The 22,560-nt window shown below is 46.5% G+C and overlaps 1 protein-coding gene across 1 annotated transcript in view; it reads right to left on the bottom strand.

Annotated features, from left to right (window-relative positions):
• The window catches only part of LOC138638051 (alkaline phosphatase-like), a 170,395-nt gene that overhangs the window by 26,294 nt on the left and 121,541 nt on the right, over positions 1–22,560 (bottom strand). Inside the window, exon 9 of the mRNA XM_069727021.1 lies at positions 3,330–3,521. Coding sequence (XP_069583122.1) covers positions 3,330–3,521 — 192 coding nt within the window. The remainder of the gene's footprint in view (positions 1–3,329; positions 3,522–22,560) is intronic.

The raw sequence follows: 22,560 nt of genomic DNA, 5'->3' as shown, positions 1-22,560 counted from the left end.
ATAACATGTTTTTATCATTTTCTATTTCGATTTTAGGGAAGCAGAATAAACAAAGACCAGCAATTCAGGATTTTTTTTTTAGTAATGCCGTTTAAGGACGGGTTCACATTTGCATCTGTGTGCGCAGCAAACGATCCGCATCGATCCGCATGCATCATGCGTACATATCTTTCGCGGTTTCCGGTGAACACAACATGTTGCATTTTTAAGGCTTCAAATATGCATGCGGACAATTGCGGATTATTGCGTCCGCAAAACACATTACTGTCTATGGGAATTCATTGGTACGCAAGAAAATGATGTCACCACCTCCACCATGCGCATAAAAACTGCAAACACATGCCAAAATGCTTTTAAACGCGTGCTCATGCAGCGTTTCTGTTTGCGTCATATGCAAGATGATGCACAGCCGTAAGCATGCTTTTGTACATGCAGATGATACGCTGCGCACAGAAACGCTAATGTGAACCTAGCCTTACACGTGGTAAAATTGATAAGGCAGCTTTATTCTTTTTGTCAGTATGATTATAGCGGTACCCCATTTATGTCATTTTTTAAATGTTTTGTGGCTTTTACACAATAAATTTTTTATTAAAAAAAAATAACTTTTGCATTCGTTTTTTCTCAAAGCTATAACTTTTTCATTTTTCTGCTGATGAAGCTGTATGGATGCTTGCTTTTTTGCAGGACAATATGATGTTTTCAGCGATACCATTTTTATTTACATTGATCTTTTTAATCCAGTTTTATTTCCCTTTTTACCAGCGGTATGATGAAAAACCATAGTTTGTAATTTTTTTTTCTTTTTTCAGGGCTTTCACTGAAGGGGATCACTAGAATGATATTTTTATAGATCGGGTCATTCCGGAAGCGGCGATACCAAGTATGTGTACTTTTTTTGTTTATTTTTCTTTTGACATAAAAATGTGTATTTATTGGTGTGATATATATCTTTTTATTATTTTGTAATTTTTTTAATATTTTTTACAATTTTTTTTTAATCCTTTTTTACTTAGTCCCTCGGTGAGACTTTACATTTTTTCACTTTGATCTCAGTTATAATGCATAACTGTGACAGTTTAAAGTCATGACGTACACAGCAAGTCATGGTGAGGGAACTGACACCCACTCATGAAGTGCTATGTCCGTCATTGGTCGTAAAGGGTTTAAAATAGTTTTGTTATGCTTTGCTACCTTTGCCCAAGAAATTATCTAAAAAACAACATGTTTGTATCACCATATTCTAACACTCATAACTTTATTTTTTTCAGTACATGTAGCTTTATTAGGGCTTGCTTTTTGTAGGACACGCTTTACTACTTTTTGTACCATTTTTGGCTATATGCAATTTTTCACTGTTTGCTTCTTATTCTTAGAGGTATGCATGAACCAAAAACATTGAGGTACCATTGATATGTTAACTTTATTTTTCAAGTTAATATTATTATGAAGATATCGATTTTATACCTTAATCTTTTTTCACAAGAAAAATATTTTTGGAATCGCACTTTTTTGATCATCATATTCTAAGAGCCCTAACTATTTCTTTTTCTGTCTGCAGATCTGTATGAGGGCTTGTTTTTTTGTTCAGTGAACTGTCGTTTTATTGATACCATTTTGGAATTTTAATCACTTTTACTTGTTTTTTTTTGGCATGGTTTGTCATATTATTTGTTAATGGCATCCTCGTACAAACATTTTTGGTTTTTTTTGAGGGGCACTTGGTTTTACAAATTGGGGTAGATTGGCTTACTTGGCTGCACATAGAGTTAGACATACAGTACAAACCAAAAGTTTGGACACACCTCATTTAAAGATTTTTCTGTATTTTCATGACTATGAAAATTGTAAATTCACACTGATGGCATCAAAACTATGCTCGGCACGCCCCTGTACCAGATTGGATGGACAGGCTTCAATCAAAGTACCGACAGCTTCAGCACACCCCTATACCAGTTTGGCTGAGACTCCAGTGGGATCCAATAGACTGAGGAATATTACAGTCATGGTGGCCATTTTTAGGACTCCATTCCATAGCAATTCATTGGCATCCAGCAATCGCTCTGCAGGGGTACCTATCGGCTGATGAGAGCGATTTCCCACTATCAAAATCCTCCTATGCTGTTGACAGTGGCATGTGAGGGGCTAATGTGCTGGGATCAGAGCTAGCTACAGATACAGAACACAAGCAGTGGCTCAGCTTCCAGTTCTTGTTGCCGATGGCATGCGCACACCTCCTGTGCCCATGCTATACCTGAGATGTAACTATTCATTGCAGGAAATCACCTGCAATCTGGAATGAAAAATATCTGTAAATGGCTTAATAATAAGAAAAATAATAATTTCATCCTTCTTCTCTGCTACATTTCTAAAACTTAATATGGATAAAACAGAACTCGTCATCTTTCCCCCATCTCACTCAATCCCCCAACGGACCTATTCATTAAGGTAAACAGCTGTAAACTCTCCCCAGTCCCAGAAGATCACTGCCTTGGGGTTATCCTTGACACTGATCTCTCTTTCAAACCACATATCCAAGCCCTTTCCACTTCCTGCCGACTTCAACTCAAAAATAATTCACGGATCCGTACATTCCTCAACCAAGAATCTGCAAAAACCCTAGTCCATGTCTTCATCATCTCCCGCCTTGACTACTGCAACCTCCTGCTCTGTGGCCTCCCCTGTAGCACTCTTGCACCCCTCCAATCTATTCTAATCTCTGCTGCCAGACTAATCCACCTGCCCCCCTGCTATTCCCTGGCCTCTCCCCTCTGTCAATCCCTGCACTGGCTCCCCTTTACCAAAAGAATCCAGTTCAAAACCCTAACCATGACATACAAAGCCATCCACAGCCTGTCTCCACCATACATCTGTGACCTCGTCTCCCAGTACTTACCTGCTCGCAACCTCTGATCCTCACAAGATCTCCTTCTCTACTCCCCTCTTATTTCCTCTTCCCACAATCGTATACAAGATTTCTCCCACACATCCCCCCTACTCTGGAACTCTCTACCACACCATATTAGACTCTCGCCTACCATCGAAACCTTCAAAAAGAACCCATAGACCCAAGCCTACAACCTGCAGTAACCACCGCTCGACCAAGCCACTGCACGACTAGCTCTACCCTCGCCCATTATATCCTCACCCAACCCCTCTAGATTGTGAGCCCTCGCAGGCAGCATCCTCTCTCCTCCTGTAGCATTGTGACTTGTACTGTACTTGTTTTTATTATGTATACCCCTCCTCACATGTAAAGCGACATGGAATAAATGGCGCTATAATAATAAATAATAATAACAATAATTACAGTGTAAGAAGGCTCTTACCCAAAATACTGTCACCACGATTTGTATATCCTCCAAAAGTAAAGACATGAGAGTGATCAGCAGTCACAACGGTCAGAGTTTCAGATTCTGATGTTAACTTCCTAGCAACCTGGATAGCCTTGTCAAACTCAACAGCCTCAGTCAATGAATTTCGTGCATTAGAATCATGATGGCCATGGTCAATTCTACCACGTAAACAAATAGATAAAACGTTACCTTAAAAATGTCTGGTTTGTGAACATATCTTTTATTTAAGGAATAAAGATTATTACATGAGACGTCTAACAGCAAATACTTGTTTTGAGATTAAGTAAAATCTCAAATCTCAAATTTGAGCATTAACTCTGCTTTCTTTCTGTCTGTACGCCATCTATTAATCCAAAGGAAAGTTTTAAGTAGATCTTAGATCTTAGCATGATATTCAACCCCAAGATTTTAATGGATTATTTTCAAAAGACAAAGTGGTCTTCTCATTATGGAAATACTATATATACTGCTCAAAAATAAAGGGAACACTAAAATCCCACATCCTAGATATCACTGAATTAAATATTTCAGTTGTAAATCTTTATTCATTACATAGTGGAATGTGTTGAGAACAATAAAATCTGAAAATTATCAACATAAATCACAACTAATATCCCACAGAGGTTTGGAGTTGGAATGATGCTCAAAGTCAAAGTGGAAAATGAAGTTACAGGCTGATCCAACTTCCGTGGAAATGATGCTCAGCAGTGTGAGTGAAAGGCCTCCATGTGCCTCTATGACCTCCCTACAACGCCTGGGCATGCTCTTGATGAGGCGGTGGATGGTCTCCTAAGGCATCTCCTCGCAGACCTGGACTAAAGCATCCGCCAACTCCTGGAAAGTCTGTGGTGCAACGTGACATTGGTGGATGGTGCGAGACATGATGTCCCAGATGTGTTCAATCGGACTCTGGTCTGGGGAACGGGCAGGCCAGTCCATAGCTTCAATGCCTTCATCTTGCAGGAACTGCTGACACACTCCAGCCACATGAGGTCTGTCATGTCCTGCATTAGGAGGAACCCAGGGCCAACCGCACCAGCATATGGTCTCACAAGGGGTCTGAGGATCTCATCTCGGTACCTAATGGCAGTCAGGCTACCTCTGGCGAGCACATGGAGGGCTGTGCGGCCCTCCAAAGAAATGCCACCCCACATCATTACTGAGCCACTGCCAAACTGGTCATGCTGAAGGGTGCTACAGGCAGCAGATCGCTCTCCGCGGTGTCTCCAAACTCTGTCACTCCTGTCACATGTGCTCAGTGTGAACCTGCTTTCAACTGTGAAGAGCACAGGGTGCCAGTAGCGAATTTGCCAATCCTGTTGTTCTGTGGGAAATGCCAAGCACTCTGCATGGTATTGGGCTGTTAGCACAACCTCCATCTGTGGATGACCATCCTCATGGACTCGGTTTCTAACCGCTTGTGCAGACACATGTAGTTAGATGCCTGCTGGAGGTCATTTTGCAGAGCTCTGGCAGAGCAGTGCTCCTCCGGTTCCTCCTTGCACAAAGGCTGGGGTGGGGGTCCTGCTGCTGGGTTGTGACCCTCCTAGGGCCCCCTCCATGTCTCCTGGTGTACTGGCCTGTCTCCTGGTATCGCCTCCAGCCTCTGGACACTACGCTGACAGACACAGCAAACCTTCTTGCCACAGCTCGCATTGGTGTGCCATCCTGGATGAACTGCACTACCTGAGGCACTTGTGTGGGTTGTAGAGGCTGTCTCATGCTACCACGAGTGTGAAAGCACAACCAACATTCAAAAGTGACCAAAACAACAGCCAGAAAGCATTGGTACTGAGATGTGGTCTGTGGTCCCCACCTGCAGAATCACTCCATTATTGAGTGTGTCTTGATAATTGCCAATAATTTCCATCTGTTGTCTATTCTATTTGCACAACAGCATGTGAAATTGATTGTCAAACAGTGTTGCTTCCTAAGTGGACAGTTTGATTTCACAGAAATTTGATTTACTTGGAGTTATATTCTGTTGTTTAAGTGTTCCCTTTACTTTTTTGAGCAGTGTATATTTATTAACTTGTGTCAATATTAGCTGTCAATACTTTTTAACTCTGCTCCATTTTGCACATACTACCTCAATAATGATACACATCGAGGCTCTATTATCCCCCAGGCTACTGGATCCATCCTGATGTAGTTCCATTGCGCTTGGTCGAGTGTGTGCAGTGCAGTCTTTCTATGATTTTACAAACTTAAAAACTTCAGTTGGATCTAGAACAGCTCAGCTGCTCCTACACCAGGGATTTTTGGCAAATTATTTGGCTCTGTTCTACCTTCAAATTGGAGCTTGAAACATTGTGGATGGAAAGCAGAGCTGACCACTGCACAACATCACTGTACTGGAAGCAGACTAACAAATCAAAGATTTCTGCAAATGGCACTCAATTGCTATAAATGGCAGAAAATAAAATCACCATTAGAACCGCTGCCATACTCTAACCCTCTGCCATATGTGCTGCCATTTGAGCTGCATTTGCAGTTTTACAACACTGATCTATTAAAGGGAACCTGTCAACCAGTTTTTCTCATATAAAGTACGCCCTCATATACAGCATTCTAGCATAACATCAAAAATAGCGTTTACTATACTTACATATGGCATGGTCCGGTCTGATGGGCGTTTAACGTCTTGGACACCTCCTCTCTTCTTACGATCGCCATCCTCCTTCCCTGGTTCATGTGGAAAACGCATCCTATGTCATCCTACATTATCCCCATGGTGTCCTCCATCGTGCTCCTGCCCAGGCGTACTTCTATCTGCCGTGCGGAGGGAATTTAATACTTGCTATGCTCTTGGCACGGCAGAGAGAAGTACGCCTGGGCAGGAGCGCAATGGAGGACACTGTGTGGATGACATACGACGCATCAGCCATATGAAGCAAGAAGGTGGACGGTGATCTCAAAGTAGAGAGGAGGCACCAGATGAAAACCAATGACGCCAATGGGATTGGACCGCACTGAGTATAATAAAACCTATTCTTTTGTGTTATTCAGAGCAAATTGGGCACATGTATACACTATTCTAGTATGCCAAAACAGAGGGCTTACAGGTGCTGGCCCAACTTTGTATATGAAAAACCTGAAGACCGGTTCCCTTTAACAGTAGACATTAAGCACAGCTCAGTTGTGTTACAGTTAGCTCTTCTGTGCTTAAACATTTTTTCATATACAGTACTGACCAAATGTTTTGACATAACTGTTCATGTAATGCATTTTCTTGCTCTTACTGGAATGCACATTGTACATTCATACAGAAAACAGACAAACCATAAAAGAGAGACAAATGGAAATAAACAGTAAAGATTTGAAGCATGAGTGAAACAAACCAGAATGTGAGTTAAACCTTAGATTCCAAAATGTTGTCTCATTTTCTCACAGCTGACCCCCGGAACATTGCGATCAAACAAGATTGCAGCATTCCCGTTGTATAGAGAAGCATGGCGCAGGAAGGAGGCTGCCTGTGTGCTTCCCTCAGACCCTGTGATGGCGTTGTTCTGAGGTTCTCCCTGCCTGCAGACCTCCAGATCCAAGATGGCTACGGGGACCTTCCGGGTCCTGCAGGGAGGTGGCTTCTCAGTGCTTGCTGAGAGCAGGACCTGAGAAGCCTCCCTCACTGCCTGTCAGATCGCTGTTCTGACACAGTGCTGTGCAAAGTGTCAGATCAAGGATCTGACTTTATACAGTGATGTCCCACCCTGGGACAATGTAAAAATGTTTTAAAAAAATATTATACTGTGTAAAAATATATATTTTTTTATTCCTAAATAAAGAAAAAAATAAATAAATATTGTTCCAATAAATAATTTCTTTATGTAAACTTAAAAAAAACAATAAAAGTACATATATAGCATCGCCGCGTTCGTAATGATCTGACCAATAAAACTGCCCACTAGTTAGCCCCTTCAGTGAACACCGTAAAAAAATAAATAAAAAATGAGGCAAAAAACAATGCTTTATCATCATACCGCCGAACAAAAAGTGGAATAACACGCAATCAAAAAGACGGATATAAATATACATGGTACCGCTGAAAACGTCATCTTGTCCTGCAAACAAAATTGAGCTGCCATGCATCATCATCAGCGAAAAAATAAAAAAAATTTATAGTTCTCAGAATAAAGCGTTGCAAAAACAATTATTTTTTATATAAAATAGTTTTTATTGTGTAAAAGCACCAAAACATTAAAATATGATATAAATGAGGTATTGTTGTCATCGTACTCACCCAAAGAATAAAACTGCTTTATCAATTTTACCATACGCAGAATGGTATAAATGCCCCACCCAAAAGAAATTCATGAATTGTTGGTTTTTGTTCATTCTGCCTCCCAAAAATTGTAATAAAAGCGATCAAAAAATGTCATGTGCCTGAAAATGATACCAATAAAAATGTCAACTCGTCCCGCAAAAAACAAGACCTCAAATGACTCCGTGGGCCAAAATATGGAAATATAATAGCTCTCACAATGTGGTTATGCAAAAACTATTTTTTGCAATAAAAGGCGTCTTTTAGCGTGTGACAGCTGTCAAACATAAAAACCCAATATAAAAACCAGCTATAAATAGTAAATCAAACCCCCCTTTATCACCCCCTTAGTTAGGGACAAATAATAAAATTAAAAAAATGCATTTATTTCCATTTTCCGATTAGGGTAAGAGCTAGGGTTAGGGCACCTTTAACCCAATCCCACCTCTACCCTCCCTTATCCTCCCCTCTTTTGAAGTCCATTCTGTCTGCATCTACTCTCCCTCCAACCTCCAAGTGGCCATCATATACCGACCTCCAGGCCCGGCCACTGCCTTTATTGACCAGTTCTCCACCTGGCTTCTTCACTTTCTCTCTGCTGACATTCCCACCATCATCATGGGTGACTTCAACATCCCCATCGATTACTCTTCAGTCAACAGCCTCCAAACTTCTGTCCCTTACCTCATCCTTTGGACTTACTCAGTGGTCCTCCGCAGCCACTCACATAGACGGACATACATTAGACCTGGTATTCACCCGTCTCTGCTCCCTATCTAACTTCACCACCTCCCCTCTCCCTCTATCTGACCACCATCTGCTCACCTTCTCATCCCTGTCCTCTCCACTGGTCATCCATGTCCAGCAAAATGCGCACCCCCGCAGAAACCTTGCACACCTAGACACCCACACACTCTCTAACTCTATCCTACCACTAGCATCCATATCCTCACTCCACGACACAGACAGTGCCACTGCTTTCTACAATGCTACTCTCGCATCAGCTATTGACACAGTTGCCCCTCTCGTCCATGGCAGAGTGTGACGTATCAATAGACAACCTTGGCACAATAACACCACAAAAAAGCTCCGGCAAGTGTCCAGGGTTGTGGAGCGGCGTTGGAAGAAAACACACCTGCAAGACAACTTCACTGCATTCAAACAGGCAACACTCACTTTTAAATCTGCTCTCACCTCTGCTAAACAGGTCTACATCACAACCCTCGTATCTTCCCTATCCTACAACCCCAAACAGTTATTCAAAACCTTTAACTTCCTCCTCCGCCCCCCAGTGCCCCCTCCAACCTCCCTCATCTCTGCTGAGGACTTTGCCACACACTTTAAAAATAAGATCGACCAGACAAGGCAAGTCTTCATTGTTCAACCACCACAACCCCTTTGTATACCAGACCAATGCCCAAACCTCATAACCTCCCTATCCAACATCACTGAAGGGGTGCTTAATTGTCTCCTCTCCAAATCGCACCTCACCACCTGTGCACTCGACCCCATCCCATCCCACCTCCTCCCCAACCTAACCACCACACTTATCCCATCCCTAACTCACCTCTTCAACCTATCACTATCTTCTGGCACCTTCCCTTCTGCTTTCAAACATGCCACAATCACGCCTATCCTTAAAAAGCCAACCCTCGATCCAACTGCTATGTCCAGCTATCGCCCAATATCACTGCTCCCATTCGCTTCCAAACTCCTGGAGCAGCACGTCCACTCTGAACTTTCCTCCCACCTCTCATCTAACTTGCTCTTTGACAATCTACAATCTGGTTTCCGCCCCCATCACTCAACTGAGACAGCCCTGACCAAAATCACTAACGACCTACTTACCGCGAAAGCTAATGGACAATACTCTGTACTCCTCCTTCTAGACATGTCCTCTGCTTTTGACACGGTTGACCACTGCCTCTTACTACAGATCCTCTCCTCCTTTGGCATCAAAGACCTCGTCCTATCCTGGATCTCCTCGTACCTTTCCAACCGCACATTCAGCGTCTCCCACTCCCACACTACCTCCTCATCCCACCCTCTCTCTCTTGGAGTCCCCCAAGGCTCTGTTCTATGACCCCTACTCTTCTCAATCTATACACTTGGCCTGGGACAACTCATAAAGTCCCATGGATTCCAGTACCACCTCTATGCTGATGACACTCAGATCTACCTCTCTGGCCCAGACGTCAAAGCTCTGCTGTCCAGAATCCCAGAGTGCATATCAGCCATATCCTCCTTCTTCTCCTCTAGCTTCTTCTAACTCGATGTGGACAAATCTGAACTCATCATCTTTCCTCCATCCCATAGATCTTCCTTACCTGACCTATCTATCGCAATCAATGACATCATGCTTTCCCCCGTACCGGAAATCCGCTGCCTCGGAGTAACCTTCGACTCATCCCTTTCCTTCAAACCGCACATCCAAGCACTTTCCACCTCCTGTCGCCTCCAGCTCAAAAATATCTCCAGAATCTGTCCTTTCCTCAACCGTCAATCTACCAAAATGCTTGTGCACGCCCTCATCATCTCCCGTCTTGACTACTGCAGCATCCTTTTCTGCGGCCTCCCTGCTAACACCCTTGCACCTCTCCAGTCCATTCTTAACTCTGCTGCCCGACTAATTCATCTCTCCTCGCTACTCCTCTGCTTCCCCCCTCTGGAAATCTCTTCACTGGCTCCCATTCCCTCAGCGTATCCAGTTCAAATTACTAATACTGACCTACAAAGCCATCCACAACCTGTCTCCTCCATATATCTCTGAACTAATCTCCCGATATCTTCCCTCACGTGATCTCCGGTCCTCCCAAGACCTCCTTCTCTCCTCCACACTTATTCGCTCCTCATCCAACCGCCTCCAAAACTTCTCCCGAATATCCCCCATCCTCTGGAATTCTTTGCCCCAACACGTCCGACTATCAACCACATTCGGATCCTCAAGACGGAACCTGAAAACCCATCTCTTCAGGAAAGCCTACAGCCTGCACTGACCCCGCTGCTGCCTCATCACTACTGAAGCTACCGCCTCACCAACATCGGAGCTCCTGCAACCCTCAACCTACTGTCTCCTTCCCCATAATCCTGTAGAATGTAAGCCCACAAGGGCAGGGTCCTCGCCCTTCTGTATCAGTCTGTCATTGTTAGTTTGTTTACTGTAAGTGATATCTGTAACTTGGATGTAACCCCTTCTCATGTAAAGCACCATGGAATCAATGGTGCTATATAAATAAATAATAATAATAATAATAATAAAAATAAAGTTAGGGTTATAGTTGGGTCTAAAGTTAGGGTTAGGCTTGGGGCTAAAGTTAAGGTTAGGGTTGGGGTTAAAGATAGGGTTAGGGTTGGGGCTAAAGTCAGGGTGAAAGTTAGAGTTGGGGCTAAAGTTAGGGTTGGGGCTAAAGTTAGGGTTAGGGTTTGGATTAGGGTTAAGGTTGGGATTACGTTTACGGTTGGGATTAGGGTTAGGGTTGGGATTAGGGATAGGGGTGTGACAGGGTTAGTGGTGTGCTTAGGGTTATGGTTAGGGATTAGAGTTAGGGGTGTGTTGGGGTTAGGGTTAGAATTGGAGGGTTTCCACTGTTTAGGCACATCAGGGGTTCTCCAAACGCGACATAGCGTCCGATCTCAATCACAGCGAATTCTGCGTTGAAAAAGTCAAACGCTACTCCTTCCCTTCCGAGCTCTGCCGTGCGCCCAAACATGGGTTTCCCCCACATATGGGGTATCAGCGTACTCAGGACAAATTGGACAACTTTTGCAGTCCAATTTCTCCTGTTACTCTTGTGAAAATAAAAATTTGAGGGCTAAAAAATCATTTTTGTGGAAAAAAAATGTTTTTTTTTAATTTCATGGCTCTGCGTTATAAACTTTAGTGAAACACTTGGGGGTTTAAAGTTCTCACAACACATCTAGATAAGTTCCTTGGGGGGTTTAGTTTCCAATATGGGGTCACTTGTGGGGGGCTTCTACTGTTTAGGTACATCAGGGGCTCTGAAAACGCAATATGATGTCGGCAGACCATTCCATCAAAGTTTGCATTCCAAAACGGCGCTCCTTCCCTTCTGAGCTATGCCATGTGCCCAAACGGTAGTTCCCCCACATATGGGGCATGAGCATACTCAGGGCAAATTGCACAAGAACTTTTGCAGTCAAATTTCTCCGGATACCCTTGGGAAATAAAAAATTGTGGGCTAAAAGATCATTTTTGAGGAAAAAAAATATTTTTTATTTTCAAGGCTCTACATTATCTACTTCTGTGGAACAATAGGGGGTTCAATGTGCTCACCACACAAGTTCCTCTGGTGGTCTAGTTTCCAAAATGGTATCACTTGTGGCGGGTTTCCACTGTTTAGGCACATCAGGAGCTCTCCAAACGCGACATGGCGTCCGATCTCAATTCCAGCCAATTTTGCATTGAAAAGTCAAACGGTGCTCCTTCCAAACTCTGCCATGCGCCCAAGTAGTGGTTTACCCCCACATATGGGGTATCAGCGATATTGGGGCGAAAAGATCATTTTTGTGAAGAAAATATGATTTTTTTATTTTTACGTCTCTACATTGTAAACATCAGTGAAGCACTTAGGGGTTCAAAGTCCTCACCACACATCCAGGCAGTGGCGTAGGAAGGGGGGTGCGGGGGGGGCGGTCCGCCCCGGGCGGCACAATGCTGGGGGCGGCCGGCGCTGCAGGAGAAGAAGATGGAAAAAAAAAAAAAAAAAAGACGCCCCTTTAAATCTTCGGGCGGCGCCGTCCGCCGCCACGACCAGGGCCAGCTCCCCCCACCCCCGGGTCCCGCCCCCGCCCCCGCCCCCTGCTCTATACTCACCTCTCCTGGTTCCTGCGGCGCCGGCAGCTGCAGCGTCCTCTGACTCTGCGACGTCTCAGAGCAGAGGGCGCGATGACGTCACTACTGTGCGCGCCGCTCTGCCTCTCTGTCCTGAGCGTCGCAGAGCCGGAGAGACGCTGACTGCACCGGACCTGCGCTGGGAACGGGAGAGGTGAGGATTTTACTTTTTTTTTTTTTCTTTATGTCTGACTGTCTGGGGCTGGGGCAATGCTGGACACACTGGGGCAATACTGGAGACCATGGGGCAGATTGCTGGACACACTGGGGCAATACAGGAGACTATGGGGCAGATTGCTGGACACACTGGGGCAATACAGGAGACCATGGGGCAGAATGCTGGACACACTGGGGCAATACAGGAGACCATGATGGGGCAGATTGCTGGACACACTGGGGCAATACAGGAGACTATGGGGCAGATTGCTGGTCACACTGGGGCAATACTGGAGACCATGGGGCAGAATGCTGGACACACTGGGGCAATACTGGAGACCATGGGGCAGAATGCTGGACACACTGGGGCAATACTGGAGACCATGGGGCAGAATGCTGGACACACTGGGGCAATACTGGAGACCATGGGGCAGAATGCTGGACATACTGGGGCAATACTGGAGACCATGGGGCAGATTGCTGGACACACCGGGGCAATACTGGAGACCATGGGGCAGAATGCTGGACACACTGGGGCAATACAGGAGACCATGGGGCAGATTGCTGGACACACTGGGGCAATACTGGAGACCATGGGGCAGAATGCTGGACACACTGGGGCAGTACAGGAGACTATGGGGCAGAATGCTGGACACACTGAATACTGGAGACCATGGGGCAGATTTCAGGACACATTGAGGCAATGCTGGAGACCCTGGGGCAGACTTCTGGACATACTGGGGCAATACTGGAGACCATGGGGCAGATTGCTGGACACACTGGGGCAATACAGGAGACCATGGGGCAGATTGCTGGACACACTGGGGCAATACTGGAGACCCTGGGGCAGATTGCTGGACACACTGGGGCAATACTGGAGACCCTGGGGCAGATTTCTGGACATACTGGGGCAATACTGGAGACCATGGGGCAGATTGCTGGACACACCGGGGCAATACTGGAGACCATGGGGCAGAATGCTGGACACACTGGGGCAATACAGGAGACCATGGGGCAGAATGCTGGACATACGGGGGCAATACTGGAGACCATGGGGCAGATTGCTGGACACACCGGGGCAATACTGGAGACCATGGGGCAGAATGCTGGACACACTGGGGCAATACAGGAGACCATGGGGCAGATTGCTGGACACACTGGGGCAATACTGGAGACCATGGGGCAGAATGCTGGACACACTGGGGCAGTACAGGAGACTATGGGGCAGAATGCTGGACACACTGAATACTGGAGACCATGGGGCAGATTTCAGGACACATTGAGGCAATGCTGGAGACCCTGGGGCAGACTTCTGGACATACTGGGGCAATACTGGAGACCATGGGGCAGATTGCTGGACACACTGGGGCAATACAGGAGACCATGGGGCAGATTGCTGGACACACTGGGGCAATACTGGAGACCCTGGGGCAGATTGCTGGACACACTGGGGCAATACTGGAGACCCTGGGGCAGATTTCTGGACATACTGGGGCAATACTGGAGACCATGGGGCAGATTGCTGGACACACCGGGGCAATACTGGAGACCATGGGGCAGAATGCTGGACACACTGGGGCAATACAGGAGACCATGGGGCAGATTGCTGGACACACTGGGGCAATACTGGAGACCCTGGGGCAGATTGCTGGACACACTGGGGCAATACTGGAGACCCTGGGGCAGATTTCTGGACACATTGAGGCAATGCTGGAGACCCTGGGGCAGACTTCTGGACACACTGGGGCAATGCTGGACACTGGGGCAGATTGCTGGACACACTGGGGGTAATATACTGGACACACTGGGGCAATGCTGGACACTGGGGGTAATATGCTGGACACACTGGGGCAGACTGCTGGACACACTGGGGAAAGGCTGGACACTGGGGCAGATTGCTGGACACACTGAGGGCAGATTGCTGGACACACTGGGGGTAATATGCTGGACATACTGGGGCAGATTGCTGGACACACTGGGGGTAATATGCTGGACACACTGGGGCAGATTGCTGGACAACATGGGGGTAATATGCTGGACACACTGGGGCAGATTGCTGGACAACATGGGGGTAATATGCTGGACACACTGGGGGCAGGACTTGAGGCATGGGCAGAATGTAGATACGGGGCATGATTGGAGACACGGGGCAGGATTGGATCATGGGGCAGGACGGATACGATGGAGGCTGGTGGGGCAGGATGGGGAGATCATATGGGGTAGAATGGATACTCATGAGGGCAGGATACGACAACATATGGCTGGAGCCAGGAATGAGATAAACGGGGCCAGGGTGGGGAATATTATTACCATAGGGGATAATTAAGGGATATTATTACTGCAGTGATGTATTTATTTTATTTTTTGAGTATACTGTTTTAAATGGGGGGGCGGTCCTGTTACTGTGCAGAGTGACACTATATCACCTTTTTTTCTTCATGTGGTGTAATGTAGAAGTTGTGAAAAATTAAGTAATGTGTTCTGCAAGCGGAGCTCGAGATAACTGTGTTATCTCCTGCAGAAACGAGTCCTGGCTGGAAGGAATGATGGCGGTCTGTGCTGGATGAAAGATGAAGGACTTCACCTAGAGACGTCACTGGTGAGTCAGTGTTACCTATACACTGACACTATACACTGTATACTATATAGAGGTCCTGTGTATAATGTCACCAGTGATCTCTGTATTACCTCTACACAGACACTGCATACTAAGTACAGATCTCCTGTGAATACTGGCACTTATGGTGATAGTATTGTGGGGTTTTTTTTATTACTGATCAGTATTGTAGTATTCAGTCACTATGTGGTGGTAATATGTGGTCTGGAAATGGTGCGGTGGTATTTGTCCCTTGTATGTAGTATTATTCGGTCACTATGTGGCCTGGTCATGGTGTGGTGGTATTAAGTCACAGGTGTGGCATGTGGGGGTGACACCATTAGGCCCAGTTTAAGTTCTACAAAACAGGAAAACCATTTTTGGTAACCTTTGTGTGTATTGAGCTGGGGGGGGGGGGGGGGCGCCAAACTCGGGATCAGCCCCGGGCGGCAAAAGCTCTAGCTACGCCTCTGCATCCAGATAAGTTCCTTAGGGAATCTACTTTCCAAAATGGTGTTACATGTGGAGGTTTCCACTGTTTAGACACATTAGGGTCTCTCCAAACTTGACGTGGCGCCTGATCTCATTTTCAGACAATTTTGCATTGAAAACTCAAACGGTGCTCCTTCTCTTCTGAGCTCTGCCATGTGCCCAAACAGTGGCCCCCACATATGGGGTATCAGCATACTCAGGACACATTGCACAATAACTCTTGGTGTCCAATTTCTCCTGTTACCATTGGTAAAATAAAACAAATTGTATCTGAATTAAATTTTTTGGTAGAAAAAGTTAAATGTTCATTTTTTTAAACATACCACAAATTCCTGTGAAGCACCTGAAGGGTTAATAAACTTCTTGAATGTGGTTTTGAGCACCTTGAGGGGTGCAGTCTTTAGAATGGTGTCACTTTTGGGTATTTTCTATCATATAGACCCCTCAAAGTGACTTCGAATGTGATGTGGTCCTTTAAAAAAATGGTGTTGTAAAAAAGAGAAATCGCTCATAAACCTTTAACTCTTATAACTCCCTAACAAAAAAAATTTTTGCTTCAAAATTGTGCTGATGTAAAGTAGACATGTAGGAAATGTTACTTATTAAGTAATTTGTGTGACATATGCAGCGCCCCAGGGTCCTGGTCATTGCAGTAATGTCATTCTTCCACCAGGGGGAGTGATGTTATGTCTGAAGGCAATAAAGGAGATCTCTTTACTAGGTACAAACCACACAACACACTTCACACTCCAGTCCACCAGGGGGAGCTATACTCCTATTTATTAGGGCACTCTTCACAATTAGGTATAACTGGTGGTCTGGATAGGAAGAGAGGCATAAGCTGGCTGGGCTTCACCCAGTTAGCTGCTATCTGAGCTCTGCTCAGGTAGTGGGTCCCTGTCAGGGGTGGGATCCTGTCAGAAGCCTAGACAGAAGGCCACGGAGCTGCGTCGGCCCAGCGTGTGGCAGCATCCTAAGAAAGAGACATTGAAGGAGAATTGTGTTGCAGAGAGTGAGAAACGAGGTTATAGTAAAAGGAGAGGAAACCAGAAGGAGTTCTGCCCTGTAAAAGGCTGCCTCCTTTCTGAGGCGCAGGATCCGGTAGCCGGAACACCGAGGGAGTCATCGTCTCCAAGCCTTGCTCCAGAGACCGGCAGGACAGCTAATTCCATATTAGTTGCCCGACCCATACCCAGGAGGCACGGTGGCAACTTGTGGGGGCCGGGGCGTGCTAGAGTGACTACAACACTCAGGTGCTAGAGGAAGGCTACTGTTCTCCACCTGGATAAGGGGACTCAGCATTTGCCTTCAGACCGGTTGGACTCTGCTTGCCCTGTGATCCGGTGCTCTGGACTGTGGACGCTGAAGCCTTCAGTAAAGGTAAAGAGACTGCAACCTTGTGTCCTCGTTCTTCACTGCGCCTTACACCATCCACCATCTACACTCTTGGAAGCCCTGGGGACACACTTCACCTGTGGGAAGGTACACCATCTAGCTGCCATAACATCACCCCAGCGGAACCCTAAGCAACGTCGGTCACCCTGACCGAATACCACAGGTGGCATCACGAACATTATCCCTTTAAAGACCTTTCCCTTATTTCAACGGACGCCCCTAGGACCACGGACTGGGCCAACCACCGTGACATCCCCCCTTGAGAACAGAGTACCCCACTGCCCTACGGGGGCGATCCATATATCTGTGTGATTTAAGGGCATGAAAATTCAAAGTTGAAAAATTGCAAAATTTTCGCCAAATTTCCATTTTTTTCCCCCAATTAAACGCAAGTAATATCAAAGAAATTTTACCACTATCAGGAAGTACAATATGTCACGACGAGAAAACAGTGTCAGAATCACCAGGATCCGTTGAAGCGTTCCAAAGTTGTAACCTTATAAAGGGACAGTGGTCACAATTGTAAAAATTGGCCTGGCTATTAACATGCAAACCACTCTTGGGGGTAAAGGGATTAAGGAATCTAAAATTTAAATTAAATCAGATTTTGCTATATAATATGACAGCAGCATGATGTAGGGACAGTGAACCTTATCCCAGCAATGTATCAGTTCATTTACTGAATGCAGCAGTTGTGATATAATCATACTGAAAAAGCGGGTTCCTATATATAGCTAAAATATAACTTTTAATCTTTACCAATTAAAAAAGTGCAAACATATAGTGCTGACAAAAGTGCAAAGTGCATACATACCACATAAAGACACATATAAAAACGTATACGCGTATAACCGCACGCCAAGATAGGGTCTAGTATATGGGTAAATCCACTAATATCTTGAACATAACCTGGTCATAAACTGTGAATCCGTAACCTCTAGATCTCACTGCTCCAGATCAGAGCTATATTACTATAGTGGGGTATCATCCCAACAGGCTATGTGTCTACTTCAAGCCTTACGGTATCTGCTGCTGCAGTATAAACCAAAACCCTTACACGGCGGTACGCCAAGATAGAGTCTAGTATATGGGTAAATCCACTAGTATCTTGAACATAACCTGGTCATAAACTGTGAATCCGTAACCTCTAGATCTCACTGCTCCAGACCAGAGCTAATATACTGTAGTGGGGTATTATCCCAACAGGCTACGTATCCACTTCAAGCCTTACGGTATCTGCTGCTGCAGTGTAAACCAAAACCCTTACACAGCGGTATACTTGCAATTGCTCAAAGCATCCGCAGTGATCCTATAAACGTACCAGGGCCCTTAAACTAGCGGCATTACTGGCCTAATATACATAGGGTCACATGCGTAGGTAAACCAGTGATACTCATCTGCCTTCTGCTGGTCACCGTCTAGAGACCTGGTGCAGTGCTGAGTTGTAATGGCCCGTCACGTCGGTTATTCGACTTGTAACCACATCATTCCTTCTGGGTCCATTGTCATGTGAGGTGCCTCCTCCTATGACAATGGACCCAGAAGGAATGATGTGGTTACAAGTCGAATAACCGACGTGACGGGCCATTACAACTCAGCACTGCACCAGGTCTCTAGACGGTGACCAGCAGAAGGCAGATGAGTATCACTGGTTTACCTACGCATGTGACCCTATGTATATTAGGCCAGTAATGCCGCTAGTTTAAGGGCCCTGGTACGTTTATAGGATCACTGCGGATGCTTTGAGCAATTGCAAGTATACCGCCGTGTAAGGGTTTTGGTTTACACTGCAGCAGCAGATACCGTAAGGCTTGAAGTGGATACGTAGCCTGTTGGGATAATACCCCACTACAGTATATTAGCTCTGGTCTGGAGCAGTGAGATCTAGAGGTTACGGATTCACAGTTTATGACCAGGTTATGTTCAAGATACTAGTGGATTTACCCATATACTAGACTCTATCTTGGCGTACCGCCGTGTAAGGGTTTTGGTTTATACTGCAGCAGCAGATACCGTAAGGCTTGAAGTAGACACATAGCCTGTTGGGATGATACCCCACTATAGTAATATAGCTCTGATCTGGAGCAGTGAGATCTAGAGGTTACGGATTCACAGTTTATGACCAGGTTATGTTCAAGATATTAGTGGATTTACCCATATACTAGACCCTATCTTGGCGTGCGGTTATACGCGTATACGTTTTTATATGTGTCTTTATGTGGTATGTATGCACTTTGCACTTTTGTCAGCACTATATGTTTGCACTTTTTTAATTGGTAAAGATTAAAAGTTATATTTTAGCTATATATAGGAACCCGCTTTTTCAGTATTTGGTATATTCTGGTTCTTTTGGTTTATTCGAGTCTGGCTTTTTGTGATATAATCATAGTTTTATCTGCTGCAGTCTGAGGCTGGCGGCTGAATAGGGCCGCAGTGCGCACTCGCCGGCGTCGCCGGCGTCTGACGTCATTGTCAGCCGCCGGGCCCGGCGGCGAGTGCGTCTGTGTGGAGCCTGGAGAGGGAGCTTCACCCGGCGCTGGAGCTTGGCCAGGTAAGAAGTTGTGTTTTTTTTTTTTCTTTGAGAGCTGCTGCGATCCAGGGGGGCCCGGGGGGCAGGATGATGGACACACAGGGGCAGAAATGCTGGACACACAGGGGCAGAATGGTGGACACAGTGGGGCAGAATGCTGGACACACAGGGGCAGAAATGCCGGACACAGTGGGGCAGAAATGCTGGACACAGTGGGGCAGAATGGTGGACACAGTGGGGCAGAATGGTGGACACACAGGGGCAGAAATGCTGGACACAGTGGGGCAGAAATGCTGGACACAGTGGGGCTGGGGCAGAATGGTGGACACACAGGGGCAGAATGGTGGACACACAGGGGCAGAATGGTGGACACAGTGGGGCAGAATGCTGGACACACAGGGGCAGAAATGCCGGACACAGTGGGGCAGAATGGTGGACACAGTGGGGCAGAATGCTGGACACAGTGGGGCAGAAATGCTGGACACAGTGGGGCAGAAATGCTGGACACAGTGGGACAGAATGGTGGACACACAGGGGCAGAATGGTGGACACACAGGGGCAGAATGGTGGACACAGTGGGGCAGAATGCTGGACACAGTGACACAGGGGCAGAAATGCCGGACACAGTGGGGCAGAATGGTGGACACAGTGGGGCAGAATGGTGGACACAGTGGGGCAGAATGGTGGACACAGTGGGGCAGAATGCTGGACACAGTGGGGCAGAAATGTGGACACACAGGGGCAGAAATGCTGGACACAGTGGGGCAGAAATGCTGGACACAGTGGGGCAGAAATGCTGGACACAGTGGGGCAGAAATGCTGGACACAGTGGGGCAGAAATGCTGGACACAGTGGGGCAGAAATGCTGGACACAGTGGGACAGAATGGTGGACACAGGGGCAGAAATGCTGGACACAGTGGGGCAGAATGCTGGACACTGGGGCAGAATGCTGGACACAGTGGGGCAGAAATGCTGGACACAGTGGGGCAGAAATGCTGGACACAGTGGGGCAGAAATGCTGGACACAGTGGGGCAGAAATGCTGGACACAGTGGGGCAGAAATGCTGGACACAGTGGGGCAGAAATGCTGGACACAGTGGGGCAGGATGCTGGACACAATGGGGGCAGGATGCTGGACACAGTGGGGCAGAAATGCTGGACACAGTGGGGGAGAAATGCTGGACACAGGGGCAGAAATGCTGGACACAGTGGGACAGAATGGTGGACACACACAGGGGCAGAAATGCTGGACACACAGTGGGGCAGAATGCTGGACACAGTGGGGCAGAATGCTGGACACACAGGGGCAGAAATGCTGGACACAGTGGGGCAGAAATGCTGGACACAGTGGGGCAAAAATGCTGGACACAGGGGCAGAAATGCTGGACACAGTGGGACAGAATGGTGGACACACACAGGGGCAGAAATGCTGGACACACAGTGGGGCAGAATGCTGGACACAGTGGGGCAGAATGCTGGACACACAGGGGCAGAAATGCTGGACACAGGGGCAGAAATGCTGGACACAGGGGGAGAAATGCTGGACACAGTGGGGCAGAATGCTGGACACAGTGGGGCAGAATGCTGGACACACAGTGGGGCAGAATGCTGGACACACAGTGGGGCAGAATGCTGGACACACAGTGGGGCAGAATGCTGGACACACAGTGGGGCAGAATGCTGGAGACAGGGGCAGAAATGCTGGACACAGTGACAGGGGCAGAATGCTGGACATTGGGGCAGAATGCTGGACACAGTGGGGCAGAAATGCTGGACACAGTGACAGGGGCAGAATGCTGGACACAGTGACAGGTGCAGAATGCTGGACACAGGGGCAGACTGTGAGACCCAGGGGCAGAATGCGAGACACGGGGCAGAATGGAGATACAGGGCATAATTGGAGACACGGGGCAGGATGAAAGACATGGGGGCATGACTGGAGACAGATGGGGCAGGATTGGAGACAGATGGGGCAGAATGGAGACACATGGGGCATGATTGGAGACAAGTGTCAGGATTGCAGACATGGGGGCATGGTTGGAGACATAGGGGGCAGAATTGGAGACAGATCGTGCAGGATCATGGGGCAGGATGGATATGATGGAGACAGATGGGGCAGGATGGAGAGATCACATGGGGCGATCATATGGGGCAGGATAAGGAGATCATATGGGGCAGAATGGATACTCATGAGGGCAGGATGGGAGAATATCTGGCTGACGCCAGGAATGAGACACACGGGGCCAGGCTGGGTGATATTATTAATACCATAGGGGCTAATTTAGGGATATTATTACTGCAGTGATGTATTTATTTTATTTTTTGAGTATACTGTTTTAAATGGGGGGCGGTCCTGTTACTGTATAGAGTGATACTATGTCGCCTTCTTCATGTGGTGTAATGTAGAAGTTGTGAAAAATTAAGTAATGTGTTCTGCAAGCGGAGCTCGAGATAACTGTGTTATTTCCTGCAGAGAGAAGTCCTGGCTGGATGAAATGATGGCGGTCTGTGCTGGATGAAAGATGAAGGACTTCACCTAGAGACGTCACTGGTGAGTCAGTGTGTTACCTATACACTGACACTATACACTGTATACAGAGCTCCTGTGTATAATTTCACTAGTGATCACTATATTATCTGTACACAGACACTGCATACTAAGTACAGATCTCCTGTGTATAATGGCACTTATGGTGATAGTATGGTGCTTTTTTAAAAATTACTGATCAGAATTGTAGTATTCAGTCACTATGTGGTGGTAATATGTGGTCTGGACATGGTGTTGTGGTATTTGTTCCTTGTATGTGATATTATTCGATCACTGTGGTGGTAATATGTGGTCTGGTCATGGTGTTGTGGTATTTGTTCCTTGTATGTGATATTATTCGATCACTGTGGTGGTAATATGTCATCTGGTCATG

The sequence above is a fragment of the Ranitomeya imitator genome, chromosome 5 (assembly GCF_032444005.1).
Source record: "Ranitomeya imitator isolate aRanImi1 chromosome 5, aRanImi1.pri, whole genome shotgun sequence".
NCBI classification, from domain to species: domain Eukaryota; kingdom Metazoa; phylum Chordata; class Amphibia; order Anura; family Dendrobatidae; genus Ranitomeya; species Ranitomeya imitator.
The sequence above is the reverse complement of the archived record's forward strand: the minus strand, read 5'-3'. Positions and strand labels throughout refer to the sequence as shown.